The 20,654-nt window shown below is 37.8% G+C and overlaps 1 protein-coding gene and 1 pseudogene across 1 annotated transcript in view; both read right to left on the reverse strand.

The window, feature by feature from the left end:
- Positions 1-4,546: 4,546 nt before the first annotated feature.
- TET1 (tet methylcytosine dioxygenase 1) overlaps positions 4,547-20,654 on the reverse strand; it is a 139,316-nt gene continuing 123,208 nt past the window's right edge. The window contains 2 exon segments of the mRNA XM_055325620.1: positions 4,547-13,946; positions 19,982-20,330. Coding sequence (XP_055181595.1) covers positions 12,937-13,946; positions 19,982-20,330 — 1,359 coding nt within the window. The 3' untranslated portion in view covers positions 4,547-12,936.
- Positions 15,335-15,432, reverse strand: LOC129510012 (U6 spliceosomal RNA; annotated as a pseudogene).

Genomic DNA, 20,654 nt, shown 5'->3' on the forward strand with positions numbered 1-20,654 from the left:
TCGGGTCCCACATCAGGCTCCCTGCATGGAGCCTGCTTCTCCCTCTGCCTGTGTCTCTGCCTCTCTCTCTCTCTCATAAATAAAATTTAAAAAAATGTTTTAAAAAAAATAAAAAATAAAAAATAAAAAAAATGTTTGAAAGAAAATAAAAATCTTGTTTGAAAAATGCTTTTGAATACCTGTTTCTTAAAATTCTTTTCATTCACAGTCTTATGAAATAGCCTGGTAACAAATTTGGTACCTGGCAAGGAGAGGGGATTTTCCTTGATCTTTGGCCACTTATTTTTCTTTAAACTGCCAGAAAGGGCTGATTAGAAACAGAATGTAAAGTGTTGGCAAGAGAATTATTGAAATCAGGAAATAAGCCAGAGAAGGAAAGATTGTATATGAGGAAGGATCAACGGAGACTCTAGTGAGGTAGAAAAAGTGCTGTGGAAACAGCTCCCAAACAGAGCAGATAGGAGGCTGAAGTCATGATGTGAGATATTTGAGCTAATGATTTTGGAAGGGATGATATATTCCATTCTGTGACTGGAAAAAGGAGGTTCAAGTGAAGGAGAGAGAAAGTGCCCAGATAAGATCAAGGAACTGAGCACTACATATTAACTAACTAGAATTTAATTAATTAATTAATTATTATTTTGAGATAGAGAACAGGGGAGAGGGGAAGAGGGAGAGGGAGAGAGAAACCGAAGCAGACTGCGTGTGAGCACAGAGCCCCATGTGGGGCTCGATCTCACAACCCTGAGATCACGATCTGAGCAGAAACCAAGAATTGGGTACTTAACCAACTATTCTACCCAGGAACCCCACCAACTAGAATTTAAATAAACATTTGGAAACTAACTAACTAAATAAATAAATATTGGTATCTCTGAGTGTAGAAAAAAAAAGATAAGACATTTGAGCTGATGTGAGAACTACAGGAAGGATCTAGCCATGTGAGAATCTGAAGGTAGGGATGAAGCAAAGGTACAAAGGGTTTGAGTTAAGAGTTTGGCCTCTTCAAGGAACTATATAGCTCAGGGTGGCTGGAGCCTGGTAAATGAGAGCAGACAGATTGACAGGAGCTGGATTCCCAGAGCTTTACAGACTAAGTAGGGAGTTTGGTTTTATATTAAATGCAATGGAAAGCCATAGAGGTCTTTTAAGTAGAGAAATACCATGATCTGAGATCTGTTTTTATTTTTAATTTACTTTAAAATTTTTTTAAGAAAAGATTTTATTTATTCATGACAGACATAGAGAGGTAGAGACACATGCAGAGGGAGAAGCAGGCTCCATGCAGGGAACCTGATGTGGGACTCAATCCCAGAACTCCAGGATCACACCCTGAGCCAAAGGCAGATGCTCAACTGCTGAGCCACCTAGGCATCCCATTAATTTTTATTTTTTAAAGAGATTTTTAGTTATTTGACAGAGAGAGTGAGACAGCACAAGCAGAGGGAGCAGCACAGGGAGAAGCAGGTTCTCTGAGCAGGAAGGCCGATGCAGGGTCCTGGGAGATCATGATCTGAGCCTAAGGCATACACTTAACTGATGAGCCACCCAGACACCCCTATTTTTTATCATTTTAAAAAAGATTTATTGATTTATTTGAGAAAGAGAGAGAGAGGGATGCCTGGGTGGCTCAGTGGTTTAGCGCCGCCTTCAGCCCAGAGCCTGATCCTGGAGACCCGGGATCGAGTCACCCATTGGGGTCTCCTCAGGGAGCCTGCTTCTCCTATGTCTCCTCTCTCTCTCTCTCTCTCTCTCTCGAATAAATAAATAAATAATCTTTTTAAATTTTTATTTATTTACGATAGTCACACACAGAGAGAGAGGCAGAGACATAGGCAGAAGGAGAGGCAGGCTCCGTGCGCTGGGAGCCCGACGTGGGATTCAATCCCGGGTCTCCAGGATCGCGCCCTGGGCCAAAGGCAGGCGCCAAACCGCTGCACCACCCAGGGATCCCTCTTTTTAAAAAATTCAAAAGTTGATTTAAAAAAAAAGAGCACACCCAAGGCGGGAGAGGCAGAGGGAGAAGGAGAGGGAAACTCGAGGAGACTGTACCAAGGGCAGTGCCTTGGTGGAGCTCCAACTCACAACCCTGAGATCAAGACCTGATCTGAAATTAAGAGTTGGTCTCTCAGGGTGCCTGGGTGGCTCAGTCAACTGAGGATCTGCCTTTGGTTCAGATCATGATCCAGGGTCCTGGGATGGAGCTCCAATTAGGGCACCCTGCTCAGTGAGGAGTCTGCTTCTCCCTCTCTCTTACCCTTCCCCTGCATAAGCTCTCGATAGCTGTCTCTTTAAAATGAATTTTAAAAAAAGATTGGTCTGTCAACCAACTGAGCCACCCCAGCACTCCTGAGATTGGCTTTTAAAAGATTACACAAATCTTGGGAAGCCTGGGTGGCTCATTGGTTTAGTGCCGCCTTCAGCCTGGGGCATGATCCTGGAGTGTCGAGATTGAGACCCAGGTTCGAGTCCCACATCCAGCTCCCTGCACGGAGCCTGCTTCTCCCTCTGCCTCTCTCTCTCTCTCTCTCTTTAATAAATAAATAAAATCTTAAAAAAAATTACACAAATCTTTTAAAAGATCTTGGATGGCTTAGTTGGTTTAAGCATCCTACGGAGCCAAATAAATAAATAGGCTGTTGTCTAGAGAGTATTAAGATAAAGAATCTAGAAACTGTCACTAGAGGAAAGAAACAGTATATTTGGCCTGAAGAGTAAAAAAACATGATACTTGTCTTGTGAGGTGGATTTTTAGTTACAACATTCATTGAACTGTTTAGCAGGAGCAAAATAATAGAAAAGAATACTTTTGTGTAAAGACAAAGTTGATAGGTGGGTAGGGAGAGTAGGTCATCCTAAGTTGAATTTCTTGTGTTTTGCTGTTCTGACATTACTTAGTGTGATGCCCATGTTTGTATGGTCAGCCTAACTCACATATCTGCCTTTTTTTTTTTAAAGATTCTATTTATTTATTTATTTATTTATTTATTTATTTATTTATTTATTTATTCATGAGGGACACAAAGAGAGAGAGAGAGAGAGAGAGAGAGGCAGAGACACAGAGGGAGAAGCAGGTTCCACGCAGGGAGCCTGACATGGGACTTGATCCCAGGTCTCCAAGAACTCACCCTGGGTTGAAGGCGGCGCTAAGCCGCTGAGCCACCCAGGCTGCCCCATATCTGCCTTTCAACCAGCCAGGAATAAGGTGGAAAATGTAGTCTCTAGGTGCCCAGGTAAACCTGAGGAGGAGATCTGGTCGGGGAGGGAGTTGTTCCCATTACTAGAAGGAAGAGAAATACCAGATGCTACATCAGGGGAGTTGGGTTTCAGATCAATCAATTAATAAATTTTTTAAAAGATTTTATTTATTTATTCATGAGAGACACAGACACACACACAGAGAGGCAGAGACACAGGCAGAGGGAGAAGCAGGCCCCATGCAGGGAGCCCAATGTGGGACTCGATCCGGGGTCTCCAGTATCACACTCCTGGCGGAAGGCAGGTGCTAAACCACTGAGCCACCCAGGGATTTCTAATCAATTAATTTTAAACTCTACACCTAACATGGGACTTGAACTCACAACCCTGAGATTAGGAGTCACATGATCTAGCTATTGGACCAGATTACATGAATTTAAAGTAATTTATTACATTGTGATATTTGCTATAATATCACTAAAAGCCTATTAATTTTTTTTCGCTTCAGGTTTTATTAAATACATTAGGATGTGAACTTTAAAATACTGTTAGCATACTGTGTTCAGAATTGTTTATTAAAATAACAAAAAATGTATGGGAGGGCATGAGTTAGTCTAGATCCAAGTTGATTTAAAGCTTTGACAATTCCTAGGTTAAGCTTCAGAATTAATCTGTAAAGTGAGGTTGGTAAAAGTCTTTATTTAATAGCATTACTGTGGGAGTTAAATAATTTATATAAAATTCAAGGGTTTTGGTACAAAATAAGGGTTTTGTTTTTTTTTTAAAGATTTGACATTTATTCACGAGAGACAGAGAGAGAGAGAGACACACACACACACACACAGAGAGAGAGAGAGAGAGAGAGAGAGAGAGAGAGAGAGAGAGGCAGAGACGCAGGTGGAAGGAGAAGAAGGCTCCATGCAGGAAGCCTGACGTGGGACTATCCGGGGACTCCAGGATCACGCCCCAGGTGGAAGGCAGGCGCTAAAGTGCTGAGCCACCCAGAGATCCCAAAATAAGAGCTTCACAGGGGTGTCTGGTTGGCTCAGTCAGTAGAGCATGTGACTCTTAATCTCAGGGTCATGAGTTCAAGCCCCACATTGGACATGGAGCCTACTTAAAAAACAAAAAAAGACCCTCCAAAGTGTATCCATCTTGATTTTATGTTGGGCATAATCCACACAATTGGACATCTCCAAATGTTAAATCTCAAAGTCCTTTATAGTTAAAAATGTGTGATTTTTATTGGATATTAAAATTTTAAAATATTATTTTGAAGAGGAAAGAAAAATTAGACTACCAGGTGCAAAATAGAAGTATAAAATTTATTTAAAACCACCCACAAAGTTCTGTGTAATCAGGAATGATACAATTTGCAATAGTTTTTTTTAAAAACTCATGACAAAGATTTAAAATATAATTTCAATTACAGTATTCATTTAGCCTTATTCAGTTAGAACACTTAAAAAAAAACTTTGTGCTCTAAATAAATGAGACACAAGGAAAATATAATAGACAATTTCCACAACTATCTTTACATGTATGTTTCAATACTAGTACATTTCAATGCATTTTGCTACATAAACATGAAATCATGTACAACTGCTGTGCACCAAAATTTAGCTTAATTAGGTCTTTCAAGTAACATGCAATTCCAACTCACAAGTCTTCAAGTACTGCTAGTAAGTGTTCCCTTGTATGCAGAGCACTACATCTTGATCCTGAATTGAAGTCATCATAATTAAGACTACTCTTTCCCTTCTGCATGGTGAAGTGCTTTTTCTTGAAACTGTTTCTCCCATATATTAAGAACCCAAACCAGATTTTATGGAGTTTTAAAATCTTTCCCTTACTAACTTATTTCATTATATGGGATATTTCATACAGTAGGACTGCAATAGGTAAAAATAAATCCCCCAAAGCAAGAAAATCAAAGGTACAAAATAAATAGTAAATATACTCAAAGGAGAGAAAAAGTCACCTAGAGACAGGAATATTAACTTGTGAAATTGGTATTTCTCTATTGAAAAGTCAATGCTACTCTATTTCCCCATAATGAAGAATCTGAGAATATTTTACACCCACTATTGATACTCACTGTCTTCTCCTTTGAGCCAAAGTATTGATATACACGTGAATCTACACGTGATATAGGCCACCATATAACACAAGAGAAAATAAAGAAACTAGAAATTAATGCTTTTCTTTCTGCCAAATAGTTTTATGAGTTTCTCTTCAGGGAACACTTCATGATTTCTTAGTAACTCAAAGATGACTATCCACCCATACATCACAATGCAAAAGCTGCCCCCCCATTTACTATAAAACCATTTCTGGAAAAATATTTCTCTTAAAGCACCTATCACAATGTTATCTGTTATAGAAGTTTAAAAAAAATGACCATACATATTAATAAAATATTTAGTCTTTGTTTTGTTTCTTTTTTTTTTTCTAAGAGCTGTTTTTGTAAAGTCCTATGTTGTCAGCCATTTTATAATATCACAAACAGGCATTAGTGAGGATAGGCAGTTACTGAACCAAATCATCAAATGTGGAATTTATCTGATTATTTAGGTAAGTTTGGGTTTTTCATTAGTACCCCAAAATGTACTCATGGAAATGCCAAAATATCCCACCTCTTTATAGTTATAAAGAGCTTACCCAAAACTTTACAAATACATCTCATTATTTTTCTTAACTCTCTGGGCAAAGGTATGTTTAAACTTTGGACACTTTACGTGGCTGGAAACAAAGCAGAACAAAAAACAAAACAAAACATTTAAATAAGTGGGAGACAGTACTTACTATCTCTTAGAGATGCCAACAACTTTACATTTTTACCACGGGGGTCTGGGAACTAAGTCAGTTTACCCAGCACATTCCCTTCTAGAAACCTGCATTTCAATATAACAAATACATTAAACTTTGATTATGAGTTGCTGATCTCAGTTTTTAAAAAAATAATATTTTTAGACAAATATTACTGAGGTTTCCTTTTGTTTTAGCAATACAGGGACATTCTTCATTAAAAAGCTTACTTACAAGGGGAAAACTACAGCTTCATTAATCTAAGCCCTAATGCAGAAGTCCTGGGAATTTGGGGAGACCTTCCAAAGTATGCATTCAAAAATCACTGGCTAAATAAATAATGGAAACAAAGTTGAGAAGCATGTTTTGCACACAATAAGTAGGTTTTGCATTATTCTTAGATCAGGTCTGACAATTTCTGCTCAATAATACTCTGTAAGTCATAGTTTATGGTGCAGAAATGCATTTAGCAGTCAGTCTGCAGAATTGAAATGGTTTGATCTCAGATGGGTGGACTTGCTCTGTGACTGGAGCAAGGCATTTGCTATTCTTGCCAACCTGCAGGTTCTTTACCAGTAAGAGGAATATTTGGACATCTGTCCAACCCTCCGTGTTGGGGAGAAAAAGAGAGCACACAGTGAAAGCAGTTTGATAACCTAAAACATTATAAAGTCTAGGGGTTATAAGTTTTCTTACTACCATATTTACATTCACAATGGTTCCTCATTTTTTTTTCAGATAAACTGCTACAAGGTGGGAAAAGCTATTCCAGTATGTTTTAGTGTTGAGATGGTGGAGTGAACCTGCAGATTGCTGATAGGAACACAATTCTCCCTTCTTCCTGCACCTTAACTTCCCCCTAGTACATTCACAACTCCAAATACCTGATCTATCCCATCTTTAAGAATTCTCAAAATACTTTCAGCTCATTTTTTAAATCTTTCTCACCCAGATTATAGAATAGTTCCTATTATCACAAAAACCCAAATTTCGAAGGGGTAAATTTACATTGGAGAGTAAAGACCATCCACAAAACTGGGCTGGGGGATAAAACATGTGAAAAAAAATTGTCTACTGTATAAATCAGACCCATTATTAATTCAAAGCCACTGGTCAAACCACTAATAATTAGTATGATGCATTATAGAGAAATAGCAAAGCTATATAGGAATAGTGCTAGAATATTTAACTTCTGATACAAGTTCTTGCAAAACACTCAAACACCAAGAGACATGTTGAGAGTCAAACATTGTTGGGATTGTTAAAAAGTGGATGCTCACCTGTGGTCTCATGACCACTATACTCCTAAAAACTGAATTTGCCTCCAACAGAAAATGACTGAATAAAAGATTGTGATCCCTTTTGGTATTATTCCACAAAAGATTTGTGAATCAGGATTTTAGAAAGCAGGAAAAGACAACTTGACCAAGATGACTGCTGTTCTTAACAAGAACCATGTGTATTTGTGTAGGGACACGGGGAGTGGATGCAGAATAGAGAGGGGAAGCGACATAGTTTTAATTTAAAGAAAATCAGAGGAAAGAATCAAAACTAGAAAAAGAAAGTACATTTAGTGACACCATGGCTTCAGTAAAATGAAAAAAGAAAAATAATAACAAGCAGAGTTTCTGGTCAAAGATGGTTAAGTTTATACCTAGCCAAATGAAGAACAAATGAAATTACTTTTCAACACTGTTTCTCCAAAAGCGAACGTTTCTGACAGCTGCAAGATTTTTTCCTGATGAACAAGACAAGAGAGAATGCCTTTCATCACAGCTGCTAGGGACAAAATTTCTATTTTTAGGAAAACTAGGTTTATACCGTTAAACAAAAGTTTCCCAAGTTGCACTCAAACATAAATCAGTTAAGTCAGGTCATATGTTTAACATCTGATAATAACATCCCTACCTTAGACAAAGTTTTGCTTTAATTATAGCAAGTTATATTACATCTTTGCATTACCTGAAGGATTAAAATATATGCTTTTCGAAGTGAATAATAGTATTTGATTGGGTGCCCAGAAGGAACAGGAATTGAATGAAAGTCATCCAGATATACTGGAAAGCAGAGAATTCAAGTTTGTAGAGTTCAATGTGGACAAAAAGCGAGGTCTTACATAAAAGCCAGTTTTACCATCTCCAAAATTAACAGAGGACTCTTATTTTACAAAAGAGAAGAAAGAAAGCCAATAAATCTCAGCACATTCCAAGAAAATACACAAATTTAGTTTCTGACACGCTGATTTTTTGACTTGCATTCCAGAACCATGAATGGCCTCATTTCCTAAATCTATTAGAAGCACAATGTGGAGCACAATTTGATTTGGGTAAATCCAGACTCTTCAGGAATCAGGACACTGTATCACCTAGTTGAAGTGTGCCTCAACTGTTGATGTTGAAGTTACAAGTTCAATACACTTACAGGAAAGTTTCGGAGCTGTGCACAATAAAACAGTATTCTAATATATGTAGACAATCACATCAAAATTAACTATGCTAGGACTTAATTGTGAAGCCAATTGGCAAGAGGTGTGAATAGACTGTACAACCATGGCTAGGTAGTATATACAATGGGTATACTTTCCCGAACCCTTTCAATCATTCAATTTTTTCTACCTCCTTGTATATGCATATTTCCAGGAGAAATAAAAGCCTGTACTATGTAAGTACCTGGTGTGTGTGTATATATATATATATATTTGAAATAGCTTATTCAGGCTACTGCCACATTTTGTTGGATGAGTTAACAGGATAGCTTCATAGGTAAAAGCTAGATTTCCCACACAAGGCCCACAAAACTCTGCAGGCAGGGGAATCTTGATCCAACTTCATTTGACTGGTTTTCCAGAATTTCTCAGAAAAACAAAAAGCAAGAAAACCCAACAGAAAAAAAAAAAGCCTTTTTAATCTTTACTTGTACCACAATAAGGTTATTTCCCAGGGGTAAGATACTCTCTGGGTGAGCAAATACAGTTTGTTTCCTCGAGTGGCATAAAGTGGCCTTCCTTTGATTGTTTCAATTCTAATTATAAACATAAGTACACATTGACATTAACATCTCCTCTCTGGGCCCCAGTGATTGAACTATATGACTTCTAAGGTGTCTTCTAGAGCTGTGAGAGGCCACTACCATATTATTTCACAATTCTCATCATAAATCTTTACAGAAGGTCAAAATTCACAGTTATACTAAATGTAGACAAAAAGAAAATTTCCATGCATCAAGAAGTTGTGAAATAGAAGATAGCTATATATTATTAAAAGTCATATACAGCCACTGATTTACTCGGCACATTCAAAGGAAATCCTGTGCCCACTATTGGTGGAAGTTGTCATGCAATGCCAAAACTTTGTCGCAGATAAAAAAGAAATATCAATAGGATTTGTTTTAACGAATAAACTTAAGTAGTTTGAGTTATTTTCATACATGCTGGTGTGGAATAAATGATAATCAGTTTGAGTCCACTTAAGTAATAACATTAGGAATTAGGTTACTTTGCATGAATTATTATCTCATTTACACAAGGGTATGCATTCAATTAATTATGTATTGGGGTTATGTCTTAAGTAAATTGCTATGGATCTCATCTAGTTGAAATTCTATATTTAACAAATTAAATTATTTCATCCACATGCAGATTGCATAACAAAGATGTTGGAAGGTTAAGGCTGCAAACATTTTGCTAACATGTAAAAATTTACCTACAGTATACATTTTCAGCAAGCCTCACTTTCAGTTAATATATTTCAGCTAAGTCTATGACATGATGTAGTTGGTACTTTGTGGATGAATTGGAAAGATGTAGGTAAGGCTGATAAGCAGAAATTTTTTTCAACCACGGCTGAGAGCCATTAGAAATGGGATTTTGAAAGGCAGTGTGATATTTTTGTAGGATTCTAAAATAGACAGCTCATTGTAGTTAGTAAGTTTGTAACATAGTATAGACAGGTCGGGTTAACTGGGGGTCATGTATCAATTAATTAAATTATACCATGAACAAGGGCAGAAGATTGAAAAACTCATTTTGAGTACTGTAAGATGGGTAAAGCCAAAGGTGATCGTTCTAGTAAAACATAATAAAAGGTGCAGAAATAATGTTAGATGACCAGTTTTCTGAGTGAAAATGTCATTTCAAACAAATTTATTTCCTTGCTTCATAAAAGCATTCTAAAAGCAGTGTCACTAGCATACAATCACAATTGCTGGAGAACATTGAATAAGCATAAGCTTAAAAAAAAAATCACAGGGCAGACAATGGGAGGGTAAACTGTTTAACTTATGAGAGTCCAACAAAGTAGGAATCACAAGTGGTTCCCACCATGGTGTTATCAATTGAGACAGGACATTGACGGTGTCAATTATAATAATGGAACATTTTATAACATTTCAGTTGAGAAGGGATATTTTCATGTACTTGCTTTGGGCAACTGCAACCAACTTCACAAATCCCAGTATTCTCCTAAATAACAATGGTGGTTCAAGTTTCTTAAGAAACTTACTCAACGGTAGTGACACTGATTTGAACTGCTGCAGATATATTACAATGGAATCCTTCATTCTTTTTGTTTTTACAATTTTAAATAGACTCTATGCCCAAGATGGGGCTCGAACAAGACCTGAGATTAAGAGTCACTTGTTCTACTGGCTGAGCCAGCCAGGCGCCCCTACAATGGATTCTTTTGAAGGAAATTTACTGTTTCTTTGAAAAAAAAAAGGGGGGGGATAAAAGCATCTTTTTAAGATTTTAATTCTTCATGTTTACTGTGTCATGGGTGGCAATTCAAAGAAAAACAAAAGCTAATATTTAAATTCTGCAGACGTTCAGTAAGTGTTGAAGGGAAGAAAGATGGGTGGATGGTTAAAGGGTCTTAAAACTTGATTCATTAAATCTGGTGAGGAGATAATTTCTAGTGGGAGCTAAGGCCTAATATCTAAAACGAAATATCACAAGGGTGTATTCCTGATAGTCTAATACTAGTAAATATCTTAAGGAAGCAGCTGAAATAATAAACAATCACTTATTTATATACTTATATGTATAAGAAACCTTAGGCTCACAAAAATATACATGTTTTAAAACGGAAATCTAAGGCACACAAAATACTAAAGTCAATGAATCACCCTACTTTACATATTCAAAAAGCAGAAATCTACTTGTACAAGATGATGGACTACCAATGGATATTTGTTATATACAATCCCTTCATATTCCTTCACTTGGATTAGTCAAAAGCTTGAAACTGATACTTTGCACCATATATTATTTTAATATAAGTTACAATGAGTTTTTCTTTAGAGCTTGCTGGAACTGTTTGCTTTTGCACCAAAATTGTTGAGTATTAGCAGTTGTGGGCTTCCTATGGCATTTCCAAGGGAGAAGCACCATTATTTAGGTTTTCCACACTCCCAAGGTATCTGACACTTTGAATGTTATAGCACCTCTGCATTTTAATAGAATCAAGTATTTCATTGAAATTTCTTGTTCTAAACATTTTGCTTGGGCAATCCCTTTTGTTTTGTTATAAAATGAGTCAATAAGTAATGGGAAAAAATAATGGGAAGGCTAACATAAACAGAATGCCTATTTTCCTGTTACCTAGAACATAGGCAATTATCAGAGAAGATGAGTTTTTTCCCTAAAACTAATATGCTTAGATAAACTACTTTGGATTAGCTCTTAATGGACAATACCCTACTTTGAACACCACTCCTACTGTTTGGGATGTGTGGATATATGATGACATTAGGGGATTTCTTTTCAAAAGATTTCTATGGGAATTTTATTCTTACTCTACCAGATTGAGTTTCAGAACAAATAAGGCAATTTGGGATGGGTAGGGTTCTGGCTACTTAATTTTTAAATTTTATCACCTTGAAACTTTAGAAGCATTTGACTCTTCTGAATACTACTATGTCCCATCTCCTTTTGGAAAAACCTTTCATGATTATATTCAGAAAGCTGGAGTTAAAGTAAATTGGGGCCACTGTTGCTTGATAAATCAGAAGAGACCACGCTTACTTAGTTCCAAATAAAATGTTAACAGATATTGGTGATATGCTTCCTAATTCCAATTTTAGAGAAAATTAACAATTTTTGCATGTTCTAACTATTTTATAGAAGTAGCTAATATTTGCATGAGAAAGGACAACATTAAAAAAAACAACAAACCATATACATGATTAGAATACATATTGCAGTTAACAAGATGGAACTCTACACAGCAAGAATAAATGATTTCTCTTGTATGCAAATATGCACAAACAATAAACAATAAGATTCTTATGCTATACTATTTCAAGTTACTTTTAAAAATAGAAAGTGCTTTTAAAATATATATTTACAATTTATGAACAGCCTCCAACCATTAACAATATTGAATTATTTTATTTAGGAGATATTTTGAGAGAAAACATTTCATTGGTTTATTTCAAAGGAATATGCCGATTTTCTAGCAATGATTGGAAGATGTTGGAACGATGGCACCATGACATAGTAATGCAGCTTATTTTTAACTGTTGATGTGGGTAAGCACCAGGAGCTGTGTAGAGTTAACACTGTATCTTGATTTTATATCATAGCACATGAACCTGTTAAAATCCTCTAAAAATGACTCTTGTTTCATAGTAAACAGACTTAATTTAAAGCACCAAACTGAGTGATTCTATCAAGGTTAACACCTAACCAAAACATTTCTTTATGTATTTAAAACTATAAAACTTTTATTTTTGCTTAAAATGTGCACCTTCTACCAATTGTCAAAATATAGTCACAGTTAAGAAACACCCACCCCATTTTTGTTGTTTTTTTGTTTTTTACCTCAGCCTTCAAATGGGTGAGATGAAGATAAGTAAACGACAACATGACTTTCTTTTAACAGCACCTTGAAAAAATACACTGCACTAGCAAAGGCATTAAGGGGAGAAAAGCCTTCAGACCCAATGGTTATAGGGCCCTGCAACATGTGTGAGAGCATAAGGGGACACGGTGACAATATTGTCATGGGTTAATGTTAACGCTTTATGAGAAGGAATTTGGTTCAATTCATTAACTTCAGGGGACAGGTCAGGACCCTCATTAGCTGCCTGGTCTTTCTGCTCTGAGGCCTTAATTTTCTTATTCTTAGCTTCTTTAGCCTCGAACTTAATTTTGTTTAGTTCAAAACCATGTTGGGGCTTATTCAGGTTTTTGTGCTGGTAGAAAACAAGGGAAAGGCGTGTGGGATGATTCCGGTTTGGGTGTTCAACAGGAGTGGTCGCATGAAGTTCTCGCCGGGCGCACTCAATCAAAACGGAGCCGTGGGCAGGTGCTATTGCCACCCCACCAATGTTGGCATCTAAGAAGATGTGCTCACTGTCTGACCAATACTCATCGATGTGGGGCAATTTCTCCTCAGTAGGTGACAGGGGGTCATCTGATAGGGGGTCATCTGATAGAGGCTCATCTGCATCAGAATGCTGCTCATCTTCTTCCACCAGAGAGGATGTAAGGTCATGAGAGGTGGTGAATGGGGCTTGCTGGTTTGGATGATTAGAAGGTAGCTGTTCAGATGGACCAGTGGAAGGCTCAGAATAAACCAGGGACTCTGTCATGGGAGTAGACAAGGTGGAAAGAGCAACTACTTCACCAGGCTGTGCAATTCCAGTGCATTCCCCAGCAGCTGCATTAGCACCACTGTGTCTCGCAGAAGGCATTGTGCAGTGGGGATTGCTACTTCTTTCTGAAAACCCGTAAGAAACTGACACATCATTCTTAAAGGGAGCTGTTGTGGCTGATGTGGTCTTAGAGGACCAGGAGAAACCTGGAGATATGTTTGCCTCTTTCAATGTGTGAGGAATGGATGGGGTCAGTGAGTAGGTTTTAGTGTTGTCCGAACCTTTGAAGATAAAATGGGGTTCAGTTTCACTTTTTATTTCAAGTTGCAAGGCTTCGGTTTTATTCCCTAAACAGAGAAAAGGACACCAAATGCAAAGATAAGTACAATACTGCTTTGGGTAGTTGTCTCTAAGGAATATCTTAACACAGAAATACAAAGGATAATATGACAAAATATCGATGATGGTGAGCTTGGTCAGTTTTGTTCTATTGACTTTAAATCAAACACACAAGCAGGCATTAAAAATTGCATGTAGTTTAGTATGCTTTTTCAGCCAATTATTTTCCTTAAAGAACTCTTCTCTTTGCAAATAATCATAAATAAGCACACAGATTTAGCGAGAAGGATGTCCATTGCTTAAAATAGTAAGAGATTAGAAATGATCTAATTGGCTATGAAATAAATATTAAAATCATACAGTAGAATACAATGCAGGTGATAACACAATCTAGAGCAGTATTTCTACCCAAAGATGCTTAGATACATTTTAGATACTGCATAGTCTCATTTTCAAAAAAGTAAAAATAAGTAATAGTTTATGAATATTTCTGGGTCATGAAAACATCATGACCAGCAAACTCAATTATTAGGCAAAGGGAAATCACCTAAAAATTTTTAGTTGAAATAAGTCATTTGTGATCCTCAAGAGCAAGTTCATTTAAGCTTTGTTTCTTTCTCACTAATTAGGTAGATCTCTATTATCACATTGGCTCTTGTAGGCAATCTATTCTGACAAACCACACAAACCACATATCAAATGGAAACATTTTCTTTCAGGATATTCTCCATGTTTTGAAGTTCTAAAAAAATTTTTGGAAGTGTGAAAGCAGCTGATTTTAGGTCAAGTAATAGAAAAGGTAAAATGGCCATGTTTTAAAATAATTAAGAATATAACAGCAACCATTGACCTAATCCAATAAAAAAACTATCAATAAATAAAATGTAAAAAAAAAAAATGAGCAATTTCACCCTCAAACAATACAACCTGGAGACAAGATAATTCCTTCTCTTCCTTTTTTTTTTTTTAAATTTTTTTAAATTTATTTATGATAGGCACACAGTGAGAGAGAGAGAGAGAGAGAGAGAGAGAGGCAGAGACACAGACAGAGGGAGAAGCAGGCTCCATGCACCGGGAGCCCGACACGGGATCCGATCCCGGGTCTCCAGGATCGCGCCCTGGGCCAAAGGCAGGCGCCAAACCGCTGCGCCACCCAGGGATCCCTTTCTCTTCCTTTTTTTAAACATGGAAAGCGTAGGGCACCTGGGTGACTCAGAGGTTGAGCACCTGCCTTTGGCCCAGGTCTTGATCCTGGGGTCCCGGGACGGAGTCCCACATCTGCTCCCTGCATGGAACCTGCTACTCCCTCTGCCTATTTCTCTGCCTCTCTGTGTCTCTGATGAATAAATAAATAAATCTTTTTATAAAAAACAAACATGGAAAGCTTAAAAAAATAAATAACTTGGAGCACGTCACAAATGCCCTTGTGCAGTGGGCATGCTAATCTTTTCTGTATCATTCCGATTTCAGTATACATGCTGCCAAAGCCAGTATAAATGAGACCGTTCTCATTTTTATTTTACTTTTACCTTTTTAGAGTAATCTCTACACCCAATGAGGGACCAAAATTTACAACCCTGAAATAAGAGTCTCATGCTCCATTGACTGAGCCAACCTGGTGCCCCAGTTCTCTTTCTTTTTTAGGGGAGTGGAGAGAGGGGCAAAGGGAGAGGGAGAGAGAATCTTTTTTTTTTTTAGGGAGAGAGAATCTTAAGTAGGTTCTAGTCCCAGAGCAGAGCCCAACTTAGCGTTTGAACTCACAACGCTGAGATCATGACCTGAGCTAAAATCAAGAGTCCAAGGCTTAACCAACTAAGCCACTCAAACACACTGCCTGGTCTCACTTTTAAATAGTTAAGGAGTATTTCACTGAAATGGATAAATCTATTTAAAAAATTATGGGTCAGATTACAAAAGGACAAGGAGTTGTAAGACAAGTATTGTGCAGAGGGCTACTAAAAGGATATATATTATTATAAAGATGCTATTATGGAATGACACAAAGATTGAATATGATAGGAATTTTTAGAGGCAGCATAGAATCAGGTAAGTGAATCTTAAACATACTAAATTAAGTATAAAATGGAGCTACAAGCAAAAAATAATGCTAATTCTCCCTGCCTTGCCTCTCCACTATCTCTTTATTGAATCTTTCCTAGCATTACATAAATGTCTGCCCAGTCATTTCTCTCATTTTACAAAAAACAAATAAGGCAACTCTCCTGGCAAATATATAAAGAAAAAAAGAAAGAAAGAAAGAAAAGAAAAGAAGAAAAAAAGGAAAGAAAGTTAAGGAATACCCTGTAATTCTAAAGTTGAATATCAGTATAAATCCAAGGTGTATTTTTTTCTTTGGACTCCGTGGAGAGATGGCTGAATTTATATATGGGGCAGGATTATATAAGATGAACCTAGAACATCTTGTCAAAACAGCAGCTAAGGAAGAAACTATCAGAGACAATTGGGGTCATGACAAAATTAAGTTCAGAAGCCAGCATGATGGGTTTCTACCGATTAAAGATGGCACAATTTGAGGATTTTTAAAGCATTTTCATATATAATTCGGGGAAAGAAGCCCAATTAATGTGCGCTGAAATATAAACTCTAAGTAGTAATAAATACAGGGGTGTCTGACTTGATAGGACGAGCACTGGGTGTTATACTAGATGTTGGCAAATTGAATTTAAATAAATAAAAAATATATATAGGGGTGTCTGGGTGGCTCAATCGGTTAAGCAACTGCCTTTGCCTCAGGTCATGATCCTGGGGTCCTGGGATTGGGCTCCCTGCTCAACATGGAGTTTACTTCCACCTCTCCTTCTGCCCTGCTTGTGGGCTCTCTCTCTCTCATGCTCACACTTTCTCTCAAATAATTAAAATCTTTTAAAATAATAAATACTATCAATAAAATAATAAAAAATATAAAAAGCATGAGATGAAAAATGACACTAAATTTTAAAAAACTGAACATACTAGAAGATGCCTAGGCACTAACTTTTATTCTGAAACTGGTGAATAGAATCAAATTGCGAAGCATTTATTCTAATTTCTCCGTATGAACCATACCTCAGAATTAACATGTTATTGATCAGGACAATATTTCTTTTGAAAAGCAAATCAACTAACAAATGGAAAGAAGAATGGTAGACTTTGTTACTTCTAATGGAACAATGAATACAGAACATGATAGTACATATTTTTAAAACCAGGAGATAAAAGACTCATGCTGACAACACGGGTACCATGGATCAACCTTAAGATCACAAAAAGAGATACCATCAGACACTGTGCTTCCTCATGTGAAGAAACAAGAATGTAGAATTCAGACAGTGGCCTTGCCATATCAAGTGTTTTTTTGTTTTCTGGTATGTTACAGCTGTTGTCGTTTTGGTGAACTCTACACTCAATGAGGGACTTGAACTCACCACTTCAAACAAGATTAGGAGTCATATGCTCTACCTTCTGAGCCAGTCAGATGCCCCCATAGTTAAGTGTTTTTAAAGTTGGAGCTGAATTTGTCTCTATAGGATAATGGTTTCTACTATATGTAAAAAAGAAAAAAGGAAGAAAAATAGGAAAAAACCAAGATTTAAATAAGAAAAGGTTTAGGAGACAAATCAACTAACTATAATGGGCACCAGAGTTGAGCATCTGCCTTTGGCTCAGGTCGTGATCTCAGGGTCCTGGGATCAAGTCCCTCACTGGTCCTCCCACGAGGAGCCTACTTCTCCGTATGCCTTGGTCTCTGCCTCTCTCTGTGTGTCTCTCACGAATAAATAAATAAAATAAATTTTTTTTTAATTTTTATTTATTTATGATAGTCACACAGAGAGAGAGAGAGAGAGAGAGAGAGAGAGAGAGAGAGAGGCAGAGACACAGGCAGAGGGAGAAGCAGGCTCCATGCACCAGGAGCCCGATGTGGGACTCGATCCCGGGTCTCCAGGATCGCGCCCTGGGCCAAAGGCAGGCGCCAAACCGCTGCGCCACCCAGGGATCCCCAATAAAATAAAATCTTAAAAAAAAAATGTTTGAGGGGCAGTCTGGGGGGGCTCAGTTAAATAAACGTACACTCTTGATCTCAGGGTGGTGAATTCAAGCCCCATTGCTTCACACTGGATGTGGAGCCTGCTTTAAAAATACAGAAAATTTAAAAAAAATCATTACGTCTAGCCTACATCTCTTCTCTGAACTATATATTCTTAAACAATTCTTTTCCTAACAGTTGTCTGACAGGTGCCCTGAATTTGACATGCCCCAAATCAAGCTTCTGATCTCCCTCTGTATCTTTCCAAATCTATTCTTTTCTCCCCATTTCTCATGACCTTTCAGTGATTTCTCCAGTTTTCCAGTTCCTTCGGACCAATAACATGAGGATAAACACTGACACTTCGTTTTGTCCACACTCCAGATTTATGAGAAATTTTGTTGTCTTTGCCTTAAAAACATCCAGGACGGGACATTTCTCATATGCTCCTCATGAGCCAGTCTGGTCCAAGCTCCATCATCCCTCTCCTGAGTGGTTAAGATAGCTTCTTTACAATCACCCTATTTTTCTTTACTCTGCCTAAGGTTTCCCAGTTTTGTTTATTTTTTTTTTTTTTTAAGATTTTATTTATTTATTAGAGACAGAGACACAGGCAGAAGGAGAAGCAGACTGGGCAGGGAGCCTGATGTGGGACTCAATCCCGGGTCTCCAGGATCACACCCCAGGCTGCAGGCGGCGCTAAACTGCTGCGCCACTGGGGCTGCCCTGTTTCTCAGTTTCAAACCAGTAAACAGAACGTTAGGTTTGAATTAGGTTATAGTCCTCTCTCTTTTACAAAACCTGGGGTGAACTTTTCAAACATCCCTTTTCCTTCTCTGATCTATCACTTACTCTTCTTCCCATTTCATGCTCTGCTTCAGCCACACTGGCCCCCTTGCATGCCTCAAGGATTCCAGGTTCTTGCCTCCTGACCTTTATATTTGCCATTTCCACTGCCTGGAATACTGTTTCTCCAAATAAAGACACTGATGATTCTCATTGGCTTGAGGACTTGACTGAAATGCCACATTCTCAGCAAATCATTCTCTGATAGCCATATGTGACGGTATTCTTGCACAGGGTTCCCTCTCCTCTTTCACCGCTACATTTCCAACACCCACAACAGCACCAAGTGGTGCTTAGTAATACCTGTTGACTGCATTACTTAAACTGATGCTAAAGTTGACTGAGGAAGACATCAAGGAAGTGATGTTATTTCATGTATGCCAAGAAGGAGGAGTAGGACTTCAAAACGGAAGGGAAACAAACAATAAAAACATATTTAAAAAAAGAGAGAGAGTATAAGTGGAAGAAATACCAAGAAACATTGATGGGTCACTTTCTTGTTGACTTTAGGTTTTGGCAAGTATGTAGAAATTGTTTCCATGTATGTAGTCAGTGTCTTTTTTTTTTTTTAAGATTTTATTTATTTATTCATGAGAGACACACAGAGAGAGGTAGAGACATAGGCAGAGGGAGAAACAGGCTCCCTATGGGGAGCCTGATGTGGGACTTGATTTCAGGACTCTGGGATCAAGACCTGGATGAAGGTAGTTGCTCAAACACTGAGCCACCCAGGTGCCCCCAGTGTCTTACTGTGAACTCTAAACCAATCTGTATTAAAAATAAACGCAGTTTAAGAACAATTATCTAACTTAACTGATATCTATCTAAAGTTGTGTTGTCTTTTTAAAAAAATTTATTTATATGGCAGAAAGAAAAAGAGAGAAGAGCACAAGCAGGGGCAGAGGGAAAGGGAGAATCAAATTCCCCACAGAGCAGGGAGTCCCCATGAGGGGCCCAATCCCAGGACCCTGGGATCATGACCTGAGATGAAGGCAGATGCTCAACTGACTGAGCCACCAAGGTGCCCCTTTTCTCCCCCCTGCCCCCATAATGCCACATTCCTAAGAGAGCAGCAAAGAGAAAGGAGAGGGGAAATAAGGTGCAAACTCAAGTCCTAACCCTTCAGCCACTGGAAGTTATGCACAAAAATTCAGCAGTATCCACAGGCCTCACCTAAAAGCGGCAGCGACGAAGTCTTGCTATTGTTTGTTGTTGAGTTGTTCTTCCGTTTGACCCGAGGGACGAATTTTTTCTCCACAGCTCTTATCTTATGTGCAAGAACTTCTGTCATCATTGCTGCCCTCTTCTTCCCAGAACGAGGTACGGGCTGAGTAAAACGTTTTCTTTTTTTACGACAGGGTGTGAGCACCTCAATGGCCCCAGACTTGATCTTGGCTTCCATTCCTTCTCTAGAGCCAAACTCATCTGTGTCTGAGAGTTTGTAGAGTGGTAGCACATGCAGCTGCTCATCTTGAGGGATAACCCCCAAGGAGCGGTTATCTTCTCGTGTTAAAGTACAAACCTGACAGAAAGAAAACACGAAATAGGTCCTACACATTTATCATAGTTTATTTCTACCTTCTAACTGTTGCTATTGTCAAGAGGATCTGTGTTCCTATTCTATTTTCCAGTGGTTACTGATGGATAGTAATTCTGGATAAACTACCATATAATAAGCCACTCAACACTCTTCAATTCTGGTAATTTATCAGTTATTTATAAGCAGATCAGTATAATTTTGAGTTGAAATGATAAGTAAATGATATTATACATGTTTATGTATTTTATAATATTTTTAAAAAGTAAACTGTATCCCTAATGTGGGGCTCAAACTCACAATACCCCA

Source organism: Nyctereutes procyonoides, unplaced genomic scaffold (genome assembly GCF_905146905.1).
Source record: "Nyctereutes procyonoides isolate TBG_1078 unplaced genomic scaffold, NYPRO_anot_genome, whole genome shotgun sequence".
Classification (NCBI taxonomy): Eukaryota; Metazoa; Chordata; class Mammalia; order Carnivora; family Canidae; genus Nyctereutes; species Nyctereutes procyonoides.